Below are 16,718 nucleotides of genomic sequence, written 5' to 3' on the forward strand. Positions count from 1 at the left end.
TCATCAATACCAGCTGCCCTTCATTAGTACACCATATCCTTCATTAGCACCAGATGTCCTTCATGAGAACACCATATCCTTCATCAGCATCACAAACCCTTCATTAGGTCATCGTATCCTTCATCAGCACCAGATGTCCTTCATTAGAACACCATATCCTTCATCAGCACCACAAACGCTTCATTAGTACACTGTAGCCTTCATCAGCACCGCAAACCCTTCATTAGGTCATCGTATCCTTCATCAGCACCATATGTCCTTCATTAGTACACCATATCTTTCATCAGCACCAGATGCCTTTCATCAACATATCATGTCCTTTAATGTCACCGTGTATCCTTCATCAGTATACACATTCTTCATCAGTGTACAGAACATCTACCAGTACTACAGGCTTTTCATGCACACTGTATGTTGTCCGTTTGCACCACCAACCTTTATGCCTACAGTATCCCACACAGTGACTCACATAGGAAATTGGAGTTTTTCGGAGTTGCTGTATAATTAAATTGCTTGGGTTTGATGAGTGTGACAATGTGCACATGATTATGAGCTTCTTTTACACAAATTTAAAGATATTTTCCAATCTGTTGCTGAAGGGACCCATACATAAAGACCATTCTCCATCATCCAAACCCAAAGCTGGACGTTTGTTATGGGAGCTCAATCAATTTGTCCTGGCTCTGTTTCCTGTTGTTGAAGGACAGATTATCTAAACAAACTAGCTCTCCTTTAATATCAGTTTCTTTTTGGTTATGGTGATTGTATTTTTTTTTCTTTATGGTTTTGATTTAGAAAATAAATTTTTAATTACATCGAGTTTATGGAAACTTGCTTTCCAGTCTTATGTACTTTTATGTATGTATATATATAATTACATTGATATTACAAAGTTTTATATTTTGGAGAAAAAAAACCTTTCAAACTGTAAACTTGTAAATTTTTATACATAAAGTTGTATGTAAATGTTATTTTGTACTCCAACTTCAGTTTTTATGAGAGATATTGATCCTGAAGGCTGTTGTAGAACCTGTGTGATATGAGATAAGGTATTGATCCTGAAGGCTGTTGTAGAACCTGTGTGATATGAGATAAGGTATTGATCCTGAAGGCAGTTGTAGAACCTGTGTGACATGAGATTAGATACTGATCCTGAAGGCTGTTGTAGAACCTGTGTGATATGAGATAAGGTATTGATCCTGAAGGCTGTTTTAGAACCTGTGTGACATGAGATGAGACATTAATCCTGAAGGCTGATGTAGAACCTGTGTGACATGAGATGAGACATTGATCCTGAAGGCTGATGTAGAACCTGTGTGACATGAGATGAGACATTGATCCTGAAGGCTGTTGTAGAACCTGTGTGACATGAGATAAGACATTGATCCTGAAGGCTGTTGTAGAACCTGTGTGACATGAGATGAGATATTGATCCTGAAGGCTGTTGTAGAACCTGTGTGATATGAGATGAGACATTGATCCTGAAGGCTGTTATGGAACCTGTGTGACATGAGATGAGACATTGATCCTGAAGGCTGTTGTAGAACCTGTGTGATATGAGATAAGACATTGATCCTGAAGGCTGTTGTAGACCTGTGTGACATGAGATGAGACATTGATCCTGAAGGCTGTTGTAGAACCTGTGTGACATGAGATGAGACATTGATCCTGAAGGCTGTTGTAGAACCTGTGTGATATGAGATGAGACATTAATCCTGAAGGCTGTTGTAAAACCTGTGTGACATGAGATGAGACATTGATCCTGAAGGCTGTTGTAGAACCTGTGTGACATGAGATGAGACTTTGATCCTGAAGGCTGGTGTAGAACCTGTGTGATATGAGATGAGACATTGATCCTGAAGGCTGTTGTAGAACCTGTGTGACATGAGATGAGACTTTGATCCTGAAGGCTGTTGTAGAACCTGTGTGACATGAGATGAGACATTGATCCTGAGGCTGTTGTAGAACCTGTGATAGAGATATTGATCCTGAAGGTCATTATTTGTGATCATATCTGATTTGAGTCTGTAGTTATAATTTTAATAAAGAAATATTTGCAAAACTTTGATATATCTACATGTCAATAAGACACTTAGAATTATATATATTTATCATAAATACAGCCTTTAACTGAGGTTTGGTATGTAACACAATGTAATAGATTGTTGTATTTTTATGTAATTTAGGGTGTAACATATGCTTTATGACTGGTTGAATCTTTACTGAAAGGATAGATCATGATGTTATAGAGCTCTGCATCATCTCAGTGTGATGTGTGGTGTGACCTCACATCCTGGAAACATGTATCTTCTCTCGCACCATAAATCATGGTAGCGTAAGGTGTGATTATGTATTTATGACGCCTCGGCTCTGATCTATCACAACCAAACACTAGAAGTTAGCATCTCATTTTATAGAAGGAAATAATGAAAAATCGAACAATTTCCCTTCTAAATATGTACCGTTATTTGCTGCTATGTGCTCCATCTTCATCTGTGCCCATTATGTAAGAAGACTGACAGATATATCGTGGAAGTTTGGGCTGTGAGCAATGACTTGGTGTTTCGGTCAGACTGGGGTGTAAGGTACAGCAAATAATGGTAGAGGAACGAGAATCTACTGATAGGCTAATATTACTGGTGTTTCCAAGATGAAGGAGATAGTCTGACAGTCAGATAGATATACATGATTGGAGCCTGGTGGTAGACAGTTTCCACACGACCACAGTCCGACTACATTCAATAATGATATTCCCTATTGGCGTCCGAGTGACAAATCGGTCAGGAGACGTAGGATAACTACTGCTTCAAGAAAGGGAATGCATCAGTGGTCCAACAACACACATATCACTATGTCAAGATGGTACCAGGTGCAGTTCATCACACAAACCATATATGCTCCTCACTGTCAAACTTAAATTAATTTCCATCTTCTCAATTACAAGATATGGTTATTACTATTGTGAAGAATTGAAGGTCTATTGTATACCAACACTGAGCAAATTTATCCTTTCCCCATTATAGTACCAAAGTCTATGATAACCTCATGATAAATTTCCATTTCTTTGTTGTTTTGTCAATCTGTGTGATAATCTGATGTCAAATTTCCCTTCACTATCATCAAATTGATGCCTGTCATGACCTCATGTTAAATTTCCCTTTTCCATCATTGTACCATTACTGTCATATACTACTGTAAAATTTAACTTTCCCATCATTGTAACATTACTGTCATATATTACTGTAAAATTTAACTTTCCCATCATTGTACCATTACTGTCATATACTACTGTAAAATTTAACTTTCCCATCATTGTAACATTACTGTCATAGATTACTGTAAAATTTAACTTTCCCATCATTGTACCATTATTGTCATATATTACTGTTACCTAAAATGTGCAGATGCCTGTCTGTATTACAAATAGATTATCTGTTTCAGTCCATAGTGTACACTTTTGTTGACATTTTTGAGAGATTTTCAATCTGACGTTATCAAAACCTTGCCTGTAATTTCTGTGGCCATATTAAATGAAATAGGCTACCTTCATAATTACAGTAGGATATACATAACATATAAATAATTGCCTTATATTTGCCAGCTTTAATTGGGAAAAGAAATACCTCATTAGGTATTTGTGACATTATTCCAAAACAATGGTACCATTATATTCTTATTCTGACAACAGTTGGTAATGTTTCCCTTTTTCTCATAAAGAAACAAAAAAATAGAATGAGGGTTGTAAATTTAGATTAATGTGCTTTTCAAGGTCTTTTTCGTAAATTAACTTTTTTCTGTGAAGGCTGTAAAGATGTAATCATCTGCAATGCAATTATTCCTAGAGTATAGCTTGTTGAAGTAAAAGTATAACCGTCCCTAAACTGGAGATAACTTCTGGTACTTTAGGACCTTATAGTGATCAAGGGATAACATCTGGTACTTCAGGACCTTAAAACTGTCCTGGGGATACCTTCTGGTCCTTCAGGTACTTAAACTTCTGGTCATGAAGGATCCTAAACTTCTCAGGAAATACCAACTGGTTCTTCAGGGCCTTATAGTGATCTGGGGATAACTTCTGGTCCTTCAGGGCCTTAAATTGTTTTGGGGATACCTTCTGGTCTTTCAGGGCCTTAAATTGTTTAGGGGATACCTTCTGGTCCTTCAGGGCCTTTAACTGTTCTGGAGATACCTTCTAGTCCTTCAGGGCTTTTCTTCATGGCCTTAAACTATTCTGGAGATACCTTCTGTTCTTTCAGGGCCTTAAACTATTTTGGGGATACCTTCTGTTCTTTCAGGGCCTTAAACAATTCTGGAGATGACTTCTGGTCCTTCAGGGCCTTTAACTGTTATAGGGATACCATCTGGTCCTTCAGGACCTTTAACTGTTTTAGAGATACCTTCTGGTCCTTCAGGGCCTTAAACAATTCTGGAGATGACTTTTGGTCCTTCAGGGCCTTTAACTGTTTTAGAGATACCTTCTGGTTCTTCAGGGCCTTAAGCTGTTCTGGAGATACATTCTGATCCTTCATGGCCTTAAACTATTCTGGAGATACCTTCTGGTCCTTTAGGGCCTTAAACAGTTCTGGAGATACCTTCTGGTCCTTCAGGACCTCAAACTCTTCTGGAGATACCTTTTAGTCTTTCCGGGACTGAAACAATTCTGGAGATACCTTCTGGTCCTTCAGGGCTTTTACTATTCTGGAAATACCTTCTGGTTCTTCATGGCCTTTAACTGTTCTGGAGATACATTCTGTTCCTTCATGGCCTTAAACAGTTCTGGAGATACCTTCTGGTCTTTCAGGGCCTTAAACTGTTTTGGGGATACCTTCTGGTCATTCGGGGCCTTTAACTGTTCTGGAGATACCTTCTGGTCCTCCAGGGCCTTAAACTGTTCTGGAGATACCTTCTAGTCCTTCAGGGCCTTAAGCTATTCTGGAGATACCTTATGATCCGTCAGGGCCTTTAACTGTTCTGGAGATACCTTCTGTTCTTTCAGGGCCTTAAACTGTTCTGGGAATGTCTTCTGGTCCTTCATGGCCTTAAACTATTCTGGAGATACCTTCTGGTCCTTCAGGGCCTTACACTGTTCTAGACATACCTTCTGGTCCTTCAGGGCCTTAAACTATTCTGGAGATACATTCAGGTCCTTCAGGACCTCAAACTGTTCTGGGGATGTCTTCTGGTCCTTCAGGGCCTTAAACTGTTCTGGGAATGTCTCCTGGTCCTTCATGGCCTTAAACCATTCTGGAGACACCTCCTAGTCCTTCAGGGCCTTACACTGTTCTGGACATACCTTCTGGTCCTTCAGGGCCTTAAACTATTCTGGAGATACATTCAGGTCCTTCAGGACCTCAAACTGTTCTGGGAATGTCTCCTGGTCCTTCATGGCCTTAAACTATTCTGGAGATACCTTCTGGTCCTTCAGGGCCTTACACTGTTCTAGACATACCTTCTGGTCCTTCAGGGCCTTAAACTATTCTGGATATACCTCCTCGTCCTTCAGAGACTGAAACTATTCTGGATATACCTTCTGGTCCTTCAGGGCCTTTAACTGTTCAGGAGATACCTTCTGGTCCTTCAGGGCCTTAAACTGTTTTGGGGATACCTTCTGGTCCTTCAGGGCCATAAACTATTCTGGATATACCTTCTGGTCCTTCAGGGCCTTTAACTGTTCAGGAGATACCTTCTGGTCCTTCAGGGCCTTAAACTGTTTTGGGGATACCTTTTAGTCCTCCAGGGCCTTAAACTGTTCTCGGGATACCTTCTGGTCCTTCAGGGCCTTATAACTGTTTGGGGGATACCTTCTGGTCCTTCAGGGCCTTATAACTGTTTGGGGGATACCTTCTGGTCCTTCAGGGCCTTATAACTGTTTGGGGGATACCTTCTGGTCCTTCAGGACCTTAAACTATTCTGGAGATACCTTTTAGTCCTCCAGGGCCTTAAACTGTTCTCGGGATACCTTCTGGTCCTTCAGGGCATTAAACTGATCTGGGGATACCTTCATGTCCTTCAAAATCCTTTAACCTTCCAAATAAATAACTGTTATTATGGTAAGCTTCTTTAACAGGGATACAAAATAACGAGCTAAAAGTTCATTATTCTTGGAAGTTTGATTTATTTGCTTGTAGTAACTTTGCAAAACTTTGTGAAGAGAATTTTTTTGTTAAATCAAAGATTCATTGTAGTGTAAGATACAGGTATTCCACAGCTGTATTTATTACTAGTCCACAATTCCTTTCATCAGAACTTTTTACACTTGGTATGTTTTGCACCTGTACAAAGTAATCACCTCTAGAGCTAATCTTTGACTTCTTTTTCATGCAATGTGACTGCGAAAAGGGTTCCAAGAGGAGATAACTGTAAACTTAGTAGTACAAGGTTACAATTAATGACCTATGCTGCTCCTTTCAAGTGCTTTGGCTATTAAACATTCATTGACTCAAAGGAGAGGTGTGGTTTCCTTTTATGTGTTACCATGACCCCCTCCCTCCCTGCTGGTTAAAGAGGGCTGTCACATCACAGTGATGTTTTACTATAGTTAACAGTATAGGAATGCTGGCAAACATCACAGTCAATACCATCAGGATGTTTAAAATGGGAAAGTATTAAAACCTTACAAAAGAATCAGACGGATCATGATGTTCTGGTCTCATAGTAGTGCTGTGGTTTAGGATATTGATAACACTTTGAAAGTGGAATTTGTTAATACTGCTATTTCTGTGGAAGATGTTGTCACACTGAGGCGTAAATAGTGGTCTTTGAAATGTGTGACCAATCTAGATCACTTACACAAGAGTATTTTGGATAAGAATTAAACAATTCCTTGGCGTGCTTCCATGATCAACAGGTGCCGCAGCCCAGATGAAAGGTGTTTCATTTGGTGCCAATTTTCTGTAAAGACACCCCTATCCTAGCACTGTCTTGAGTTAGCCTTTGGTTGCCTAGCAACAGTAGCGACACAAGTGACACTCTGCCTTATACAATTCCCTGGGGAAACTGTCTTTTACTGTTAGTTTGTGCAACAAGTTAGGAGTTCCGTCATCAGAAAGGAAATTGTCACATCTTTGCAGAAAATTGGATTAGATGAGCTAGTTTTCGTGCCTCTTAAGCTTTTAACTTGACATACTGGTATCTATGGTTAAATATTGCAATGAAACTTATCACTTTGTTTTAGATTGGAGTGTTAAACTGTTAAAAATGAAGCAACAATATGTAATATACGTGTCAAACCATTTATACTGAATCGTTTTTGTCACCTTTCATCAAGAAGAGCTTCAAGTGCATCAAAAGTACTTGTCATTGTCAGCAACATTTCAGGTTTCCTTAGACAGTGGAGGGACAGACATATTTAGGACAGTGATCATGGGCACAGACTAAAGATTGTGTGAAGACAGACATACCGGTGACAGTAATCATGGACACAGATTTATAGATTGTGTGAAGACAGACATACCTGGGACAGTAATCATGGACACAGGCTGTAGATTGTGTGAAGACAGAAATACCTGAGACAGTAATCATGGACACAGGCTATAGACTGTGTGAGGACAGAAATACCTGGGACAGTAATCATGGACACAGATTTATAGATTGTGTGAGGACAGACATACCTGAGACAGTAATCATGGACACAGGCTATAGACTGTGTGAGGACAGAAATACCTGGGACAGTAATCATGGACACAGATTTATAGATTGTGTGAGGACAGACATACCTGAGACAGTAATCATGGACACAGGCTATAGACTGTGTGAGGACAGACATACCTGGGACAGTAATCATGGACACAGACTTATAGATTGTGTGAAGACAGACATACCTGGGACAGTAATCATGGACACAGGCTGTAGATTGTGTGAAGACAGAAATACCTGGGACAGTAATCATGGACACAGACTTATAGATTGTGTGAAGACAGACATACCTGGGACAGTAATCATGGACACAGACTTATAGATTGTGTGAAGACAGACATACCTGGGACAGTAATCATGGACACAGGCTGTAGATTGTGTGAAGACAGACATACCGGGGACAGTAATCAGTTACACAGACTATAGATTGTGTGAAGACAGACATACCGGGGACAGTAATCATGGACACAGACTTATAGATTGTGTGAAGACAGAAATACCTGGGACAGTAATCATGGACACAGGCTGTAGATTGTGTGAAGACAGACATACCGGGGACAGTAATCAGTTACACAGACTATAGATTGTGTGAAGACAGACATACCGGGGACAGTAATCAGTTACACAGACATTTGCTATTGTATTTTTTCTGATTGATATATCTTTATTTTTTTTACTAACTGATCATTGAAGCTGCTTTGAGGTTTTATAGTATACATTGCCAAAAGTATCCTTAGGCAACACTTATCAACTACAAACCATCATCTGATATTTCATTAAAGATATAGAAATCTTATTTCCCTGTCATCATAAATTGATCATTGTGACCATCAGAATGTATATTTTTGATAAAGAAATGTTGCAGGATAATTGTCAGCCAATACTTCTCTCATACATTTTTTAACTATTGATGTCGTGAGGCAGGTGTTTAGTTGGATGCTGTCATAAAATTTAAGGAAAAGTGGCTCATTTCCATCCCGACTAGTTTTTATTTCCTAGCTGAAATATGAGCTTTCTTTTTATGAAACACTAAAGTATGAGAAGAAGTTTTATATCCTTGAAAAGTTTATCAATATTGGGATTATTTGGTAATATTGTACAGCTGATTCTGACATTCTTTGAAAGAGCACTAATGTTATTAGATAATTGGGAAATGATAATGATAATTAGTTTCAACGATGTGTAATTCAAAAATGTGGGTTAAGATACTTGATATGTTTCTAAAGTATAACAATTCATATCATGTGTGAAGCGGGAGAACCAAGAAATAATGATGTTTAGTCCCAGGTTTTCTACCTTCATGCTGTAATAACCACCAGTTTCTGGAGAAACTCATCACCTCTGTCCTGTGATTCTCAAATAACCAACAGTTTCTGGAGAAACTCTACTCCTCTGTCATGTGATGCTGAAATAACCACCAGTTTCTGGAGAGATCCCACACCTCTGTTATGTGATGCTGAAATAACCACCAGTTTCTGGAGAAACCCCACCCCTCTGTCATCCACCAGTTTCTGGAGAAACCCTACTCGTGTGTCGTGTGATGGTGAAATAACTTCCAGTTTCTGGAGAAACCTCACTCTTCTGTCGTGTGATGCTGAAATAACTACCAGCTTCTGGAGAAACCTCACTCTTCTGTCGTGTGATGCTGAAATAACCACCAGTTTCTGGAGAAACCCCACTCCTCTGTCTAGTGATGCTAAATTAACTACCAGTTTCTGGAGAAAAACCTCACACCTCTGTCTAGTGATGCTAAATTAACTACCAGTTTCTGGAGAAAAACCTCACACCTCTGTTATGTGATGCTGAAATAACCACCAGTTACCAGAGAGACCCCACTCCTCTGTTATGTGATGCTGAAATAACCACCAGTTACCAGAGAGACCCCACTCCTCTGTTATGTGATGCTGAAATAACCACCAGTTTCGGGAGAAACCCCACTCCTCTGTTATGTGATGCTGAAATAACCACCAGTTTCCGGAGAGACCCCACTCCTCTGTTATGTGATGCTGAAATAACCACCAGTTTCCGGAGAGACCCCACTCCTCTGTTATGTGATGCTGAAATAACCACCAGTTTCCGGAGAGACCCCACTCCTCTGTTATGTGATGCTGAAATAACCACCAGTTGCCGGAGAGACCCCACTCCTCTGTTATGTGATGCTGAAATAACCACCAGTTACCAGAGAACACCTGTTTATACCATGCCTTGAATGTTTTTGTGTTCTCAGAGGTTATTATATGTAGCTCATGTTCCTTATAAATTGGTTTAGGGGTATCTATATGTACATTTTATCATCCCAAAGTTACAGTCATATTCAGTTTGACTTTATAGATGGTTTTGGTGTTTTAATCTTAAAATTCTTTTTAGAACAGTATGAATAAAGCATTTGTCAATGGTGCTTTCTTTAACAATACAGACAAAAAAGGTCTTGTTGTAACACTAAACACTAAGATGTCTTGTTGTAACACTAAACACTAAGATGTCTTGTTGTAACACTAAACACTAAGATGTCTTGTTGTACCACTAAACACTAAGATGTCTTTCTGTACCACTAAACACTAAGATGTCTTGTTGTAACACTAAACACTTAGATGTCTTGTTGTAACACTAAACACTTAGATGTCTTGTTGTAACACTAAACACTTAGATGTCTTGTTGTAACACTAAACACTAAGGTATCTTGTTCTAACACTATGCTCTGAGAGGTCTTGTTCTAACACTATGCTCTAAGAGGTCTTGTTGTAACGCTATGCTCTGAGAGGTCTTGTTGTAACACTATGCTCTGAGAGGTCTTGTTCTAACACTATGCTTGTTGTAACACTATGCTCTGAGAGGTCTTGTTCTAACACTATGCTCTGAGAGGTCTTGTTCTAACACTATGCTCTGAAAGGTCTTGTTCTAACACTATGCTTGTTGTAACACTATGCTCTGAGAGGTCTTGTTCTAACACTATGCTCTAAGAGGTCTTGTTCTAACACTTTGCTCTAAGAGGTCTTGTTCTAACACTATGCTCTAAGAGGTGTTGTTCTAACACTAAACACTAAGAATTTTTTCTGTAACAATACACACTAAGATGTCTTTCTGTAACACTAAACACTAAGATGTCTTTCTGTAACACTACACACTAAGGCATCTTGTTGTAACACTAAACACTAAGATGTCTTTCTGTAACACTACACACCAAGATGTCTTACTGTAATACTACATCCTAGATGGTTTTACAGTAACACTACAAAAGAGGAAGGGTCTTGCTGTAGTACTAACCATGTAAATGTCCCCTGGGGCCAGGTAGGTGGGGCCCAATAGGGAAAATTATCAATTTCTTAAAATCTATCTTGCTCTGATATAGGAATGCCTAGATTCTGTCCCAATTTGGTGTGAGAAATGCTTTGGAAAAAGGGATCAATTTTGTATGAACAGTGGGTTTCGGTCTATTGGGACCAGAGGGCTGGGTCAAATAGTGGACATTGAGTAAATTCTTTAAAATCTTTGTCATGTTGGAACTAAAGATATTGTTTGTGAAGAAAACAGCTGCATCTAACCTCCATTTGGAGGAGGGTTGAGCATATTACGGGGAAATAGATACAAGTGTTTTAAATACTTTTGCCTTGGTTAAAATAAATCAATTTCAGCATCTAAATCCGGTAAGCGATACAGGCCCTCTGGGCCTCTTGTTATTTTAATGTTAACTTGCTTTTCAATAAAAAATTTTGGAGAGTTTTATCCCCAAGTAAACACACCACCACAAGATTTTATTGCAGCTCTCCCATAAAATCTAAGTTGAGCTGGTTTTATTGTATGTTCCCTATGGATTAATTATTGGAAGTCATTAGATATCGTTTGACTTAACATCATTCTCAAGCTTGGTTGTGATATTTGTCATCCAAGAAGTTTCCGTGCAAAAACAATCATCTGACTGATACTCTGTGCAGGGGTATTGTATGCTTCTACATCTCCAGTGACACACATAAATTGGAGACAATGCTTCGTAAATTTCTACCTCCGAGGACAATTCTCACATTTTACTTTCTACAGTTTCTCTTAAATCTGCTGTGAAGTAGCACTGGAATTTCAGCTGTGTGAATCCTCGGGGTGTGCTCAAAATGTGTATGGGAATGGGAGATGTTTGGAACTCCCTCAAAGCCTCTCTGTTCCAAGACTCCTTGGTCAATTTTCCAGAATTATTTTGTAGTCCCTTGCAGCGTTTTCAAGGTGACTTCATTTGTTTGCAAATTTTTATATCTGCTTTATGAAATTATTGTAGTGGTGACATGGTGCTGAGGTCTGTTTATACACAAACACAATTTATGGCTTAGCATTGATTCTCCCATTAAATTGCCAGTTCATACCATTATGCCAAATTTCCTCTAGATATCATATTTATGGTATGTCATCTGAGGATACCAAATCCAATGTCATCAGAGGTTTCTCTAACTAAGGTCATTTGAGGTTATCACATATCGAAGATCATCTGAGATTTTCAATAACATGCTTAGGCTTGGTATAGGACCTAGATGAGATGAAGGGACAAATTACATGATTTAGGCTTGGTATAGGATCTAGATGAGATGAAGGGACCTGTTACCTCATTTAGGCTTGTATAGGATCTAGATGAGAAGAAGGGACCAATTACATGATTTAGGCTTGTATAGGACCTAGATGAGAAGAAGGGACCAATTACATGATTTAGGCTTGGTATAGGATCTAGATGAGAAGAAGGGACCAATTACATGATTTAGGCTTGGTATAGGATCTAGATGAGATGAAGGGACCAGTTACCTGATTTAGGCTTGTATATGATCTAGATGAGAAGAAGGGACCAATTACATGATTTAGGCTTGGTATAGGATCTAGATGAGAAGAAGGGACCAATTACATGATTTAGGCTTGGTATAGGATCTAGATGAGATGAAGGGACCAGTTACCTGATTAAGGCATGGTAAAGGATCTAGATGAGAAGAAGGGACCAATCACATGCTTAGGCTTGGTATAGGATCTAGATGAGATGAAGGGACAAATTACATGATTTAGGCATGGTATAAGATCTAGGTGAGATAAAGGGACCAGTTACCTGATTTAGGCATGGTATAGGATCTAGGTGAGATGAAGGGACCAGTTACCTGATTTAGGCGTGGTATAGGATCTAGATGAGAAAAAGGGACCAATCACATGCTTAGGCTTGGTATAGGATCTAAATGAGATGAAGGGACAAATTAAATGATTTAGGCATGATATTAGATCTAGGGGAGATAAAGGGACCAATTACCTGATTTAGGCGTGGTATAGGATCTAGGTGAGATGAAGAGACCAGTTACCTGATTTAGGCTTGGTATAGGATCTAGATGAGAAGAAGGGACCACCTGCTGAGGGCAGCTAACCACAATACAATCAAAAACAATCACTGATGGTTGAGTCATCATTGTATTGACTTAGGTGTAGGTTGTGGATCATCCTTTGAAGAGGGACAATTTTCTTTAGATATAAGGCTTTTCGCTCCTCCTACTTGTTATCAATATTCTTTAGAAGTATGGGATCTAAACATTTCTTGAGAAGTACTGGATCATTTTACAAATTCATGTGAAGGTTTCCCTTTGGGGCTGTTTACGTGTATTTAGGGAGTGATCTTTAAATGGCCAACTTTGATTTTGACAATTTAAATAGTTTATCATGGTATCTTAAGTGTATTTAGGTCTGTAAGTATATACCTAAATATCCTACACGATTACCGTACCATTAGATGTCTAAGGTTGATGTTTTAGGCAATTTCATGCAGATTTCTTCTGTATTGATTTTGTGAAATTTACAGTGTTTTTGACTGAACTTCTTTGTGTTTGTATACAAAGAATGTGTTACTGTCGATGATATTCACATCAATTCCACTTGTTTTCATAGATAACTTTCAGTATTAGTTGTAATTTCTTATGATTGAAATGACGAAACTATGCGGATTGGTGGCATAGGGGAGACAACTCTTACATTTACTTTCTGTGTTATAGGGCTATTTGGAGCAAGGACTTCTGTTGGCGTCAGCTGCCCCTGACAGTCTTCAGGACTTCTTACACGTAGAAAACCTTGCCCAGGGACACCTGCTGGCAGGGGAGGGGCTGACAGAAGCCCGAGGATATGTTGCTGTGAGTGATTTTTTTTTTAAATTATATTAACCTTTTTTTAACATATTCGATTACGCGGTTGTCTCCCTTGAATCATTAACGCACCTTATCATTTAAGAGAGCAAATAAATCCTAATTTTACTGTGTTAATCATTAAGAATGCATTTCTATGCAAATTAACAAATTTTAGTTTATTTAAGTCTTGATTTGTATAATAGTAATAGTATTAATCAGCACCAGCATTTTATGACAAAATAAAAGAAAAAAATATTCTTTTTTAGTCACCCGTGAAAAAAATCTGATTTTTCTTTTATATAGGTGAGAAAACTTACAGTACGGTACTCTGGTTTCTCTTCAAACCACGCATAAATCTTTCGCCTTTTACTAAAGATTTCCGTGGAGAGGAACATTCAATGAGTCTATAGACTATTTTTTCAACCCTGTGTTAAACAGGGTAACAAAATTAAGAAAGTAAAGTGTTGAATGAGTTGAGAAGGAAGTGGTTTGTTTATACAACCACTTAAGTCAACTAGCTTAGATAGGAGATCAAAAACGAAGGGATAGGTTTGGACTGATCAGGCATATTATTTCTCAATTTCAATCATAGCCGATGCCAAAAAAGGACTATGGGATTTTCATACTGTAACCAGAAGTGTGCAACAGTCAGACATTTGAATTGTTATTTCATATAATAATTTGTGAAAATTAATTAGAATTTTCTTCGAAACAAATAACAAGTAACAAATTTACACCTATTACAGGCAGGGCAAGCTTACTTCCTGTCTGATGGCTGTCCAGTAAACACACTCCAGTTCTACCAACCCCTGGTAAGCTGTACATGCTGTCAAGGTATTTGCTGTACTATGTGTCACATAGTTGAGGCTTCTTGTCTATGTTTAGAATGAATATTTTATTAACACATTGAAGGCCTCGTCAATAACATGTGTTATCTGTTGACAGACTGAAGGCCACAGCTATAACATGTGTTATCTGTTGACACATTGAAGGCCTCGTCTATAACATGTGTTATCTGTTGGCAGATTGAGAGCCTCGTCTATAACATGTGTTATCTGTTGACACATTGAAGGCCTCGCCTATAACATGTGGTATCTGTTGACAGATTTAAGGCCTTGGTTATAACATGTGTTATCTGTTGACACATTGAAGGCCTCGTCTATAATATGTGTTATCTGTTGACACATTGAAGGCCTCCTCTATATCATGTGTTATCTGTTGACAGATTGAAGGCCTCATCTATAACATGTGTTATCTGTTGACACATTGAAGGCGTTGTCTATAACATGTGTTATCTGTTGACACATTGAAGGCGTTGTCTATAACATGTGTTATCTGTTGACACATTGAAGGCGTTGTCTATAACATGTGTTATCTGTTGACACATTGAAGGCCTCCTCTATATCATGTGTTATCTGTTGACAGATTGAAGGCCTCATCTATAACATGTGTTATCTGTTGACACATTGAAGGCGTTGTCTATAATATGTGTTATCTGTTGACACATTGAAGGCCTCCTCTATATCATGTGTTATCTGTTGACAGATTGAAGGCCTCATCTATAACATGTGTTATCTGTTGACACATTGAAGGCGTTGTCTATAACATGTGTTATCTGTTGACACATTGAAGGCCTCGTCTATAATATGTGTTATCTGTTGACACATTGAAGGCCTTGGCTATAAAATGTGTTATCTGTTGACACATTGAAGACCTCATCTATACTATGTGTTATCTGTTGACAGATTGAAGGCCTCGGCTATAACATGCCTAAGGTGGTGATTTCAGTGACAATGCTGTATTTCTTTGGTAAGTATATGTTGTAAACAAACAGAGAAGAATTCAGAGATTTTTTTAATTCCTTTTACTGTTAAGGAATCAGTAGTGATCAGGTAATCACACAATTGATACAAAATTGTTGATCAGATTGGAAGATGTTGAAATTATGATGGATACTCGCATATAAAATAAAACATTTTCATGTCTGCTTGACATTCACATGCGTTGAAGGTAGAAATAGGCATGAAATCTTAGGAACACACCTAAGGTAACATCAGCTGTTAGCTTAATTGCAGATATACTTCATATCATTACTATCAAGTATAATCAAGGTACGAGAAAGAGCCACAACTCCAGTAGCGAGGTTTCCAATAAATGCAGACATATTTCACTCCTGCTAGGTAGGCCAACATCAGGGCACAATTTTTTCATGTGTGTTACATCACTGGCATAATAAAGTTGAATAACAGTAGTGGTTATATGACAAAGACAATGGACAATATGATGATACAAAAGAGCAACAGGGGATTAGACAGGATAATTAGGACTCTTATCAACATTTGTTTTGTCATTTTCATGTATCTTGTTAAACCTAAACATAATTTGCAGGCTCCATCTTGCATCTGGTTGACTGATTGTTAATACTGATACTTCAGTTTGAATTTATTTTTTGTATAATTTTTTTTCCAATTATGTCAGACTGATTGTAATAATCATTTTATTTCAGCTTTTATAACAGAATGGGTACACTTCATCGTAGCAAGGTTCCATAATTTCCAACCAATGCTAACAAGAACAGAGGTATAGTAGTTATCATTGTGAGAATCTACTCATGTCTCAAGAGATCATCTTTAATTTGTCAAAATTTGTGCCACTACATTTGATATGGTAGATCTTGATCTTGTAAGAGTTATCTCCCTTATACCACTTCAATAGACAGTTTGTTTCAATCAAATTTTTCTATGATCTGTACCTATACATTACTTATCTAGTCCACAGATTCTTGCCTTTTCTCTCTTGTTCACTGAATATGATTCATGTTTCTTTGAAAGGATTGAGTTCCACTTTCCACTTATTTAGGTTTTAGCTTTTTCTTTGCATCTCTCTACTTCCATTTTATTATGCATTTTATTGTGTTATTTGTTGGTAATAATGATGTCATATCATATGACACTAGAC

At 38.2% G+C, this 16,718-nt stretch overlaps 1 protein-coding gene and 1 non-coding gene across 2 annotated transcripts in view; both read left to right on the top strand.

Moving 5' to 3' along the window:
* The window catches only part of LOC132551341 (short-chain dehydrogenase/reductase family 42E member 1-like), a 170,668-nt gene that overhangs the window by 150,852 nt on the left and 3,098 nt on the right, over positions 1–16,718 (top strand). Inside the window, exons 7-10 of the mRNA XM_060215475.1 lie at positions 13,632–13,766; positions 14,507–14,572; positions 15,506–15,569; positions 16,267–16,340. Of these exons, the coding sequence (XP_060071458.1) occupies positions 13,632–13,766; positions 14,507–14,572; positions 15,506–15,569; positions 16,267–16,340 (339 nt within the window). The remainder of the gene's footprint in view (positions 1–13,631; positions 13,767–14,506; positions 14,573–15,505; positions 15,570–16,266; positions 16,341–16,718) is intronic.
* Positions 14,084–14,201, top strand: LOC132551438 (U5 spliceosomal RNA). The gene has a single exon (XR_009554245.1). It is a non-coding gene; the product is annotated as a U5 spliceosomal RNA (small nuclear RNA).

The sequence above is a fragment of the Ylistrum balloti genome, unplaced genomic scaffold (genome assembly GCF_031769215.1).
Source record: "Ylistrum balloti isolate Yb309-2 unplaced genomic scaffold, AGI_CSIRO_Ybal_v1 Utg370196, whole genome shotgun sequence".
NCBI classification, from domain to species: Eukaryota; Metazoa; Mollusca; class Bivalvia; order Pectinida; family Pectinidae; genus Ylistrum; species Ylistrum balloti.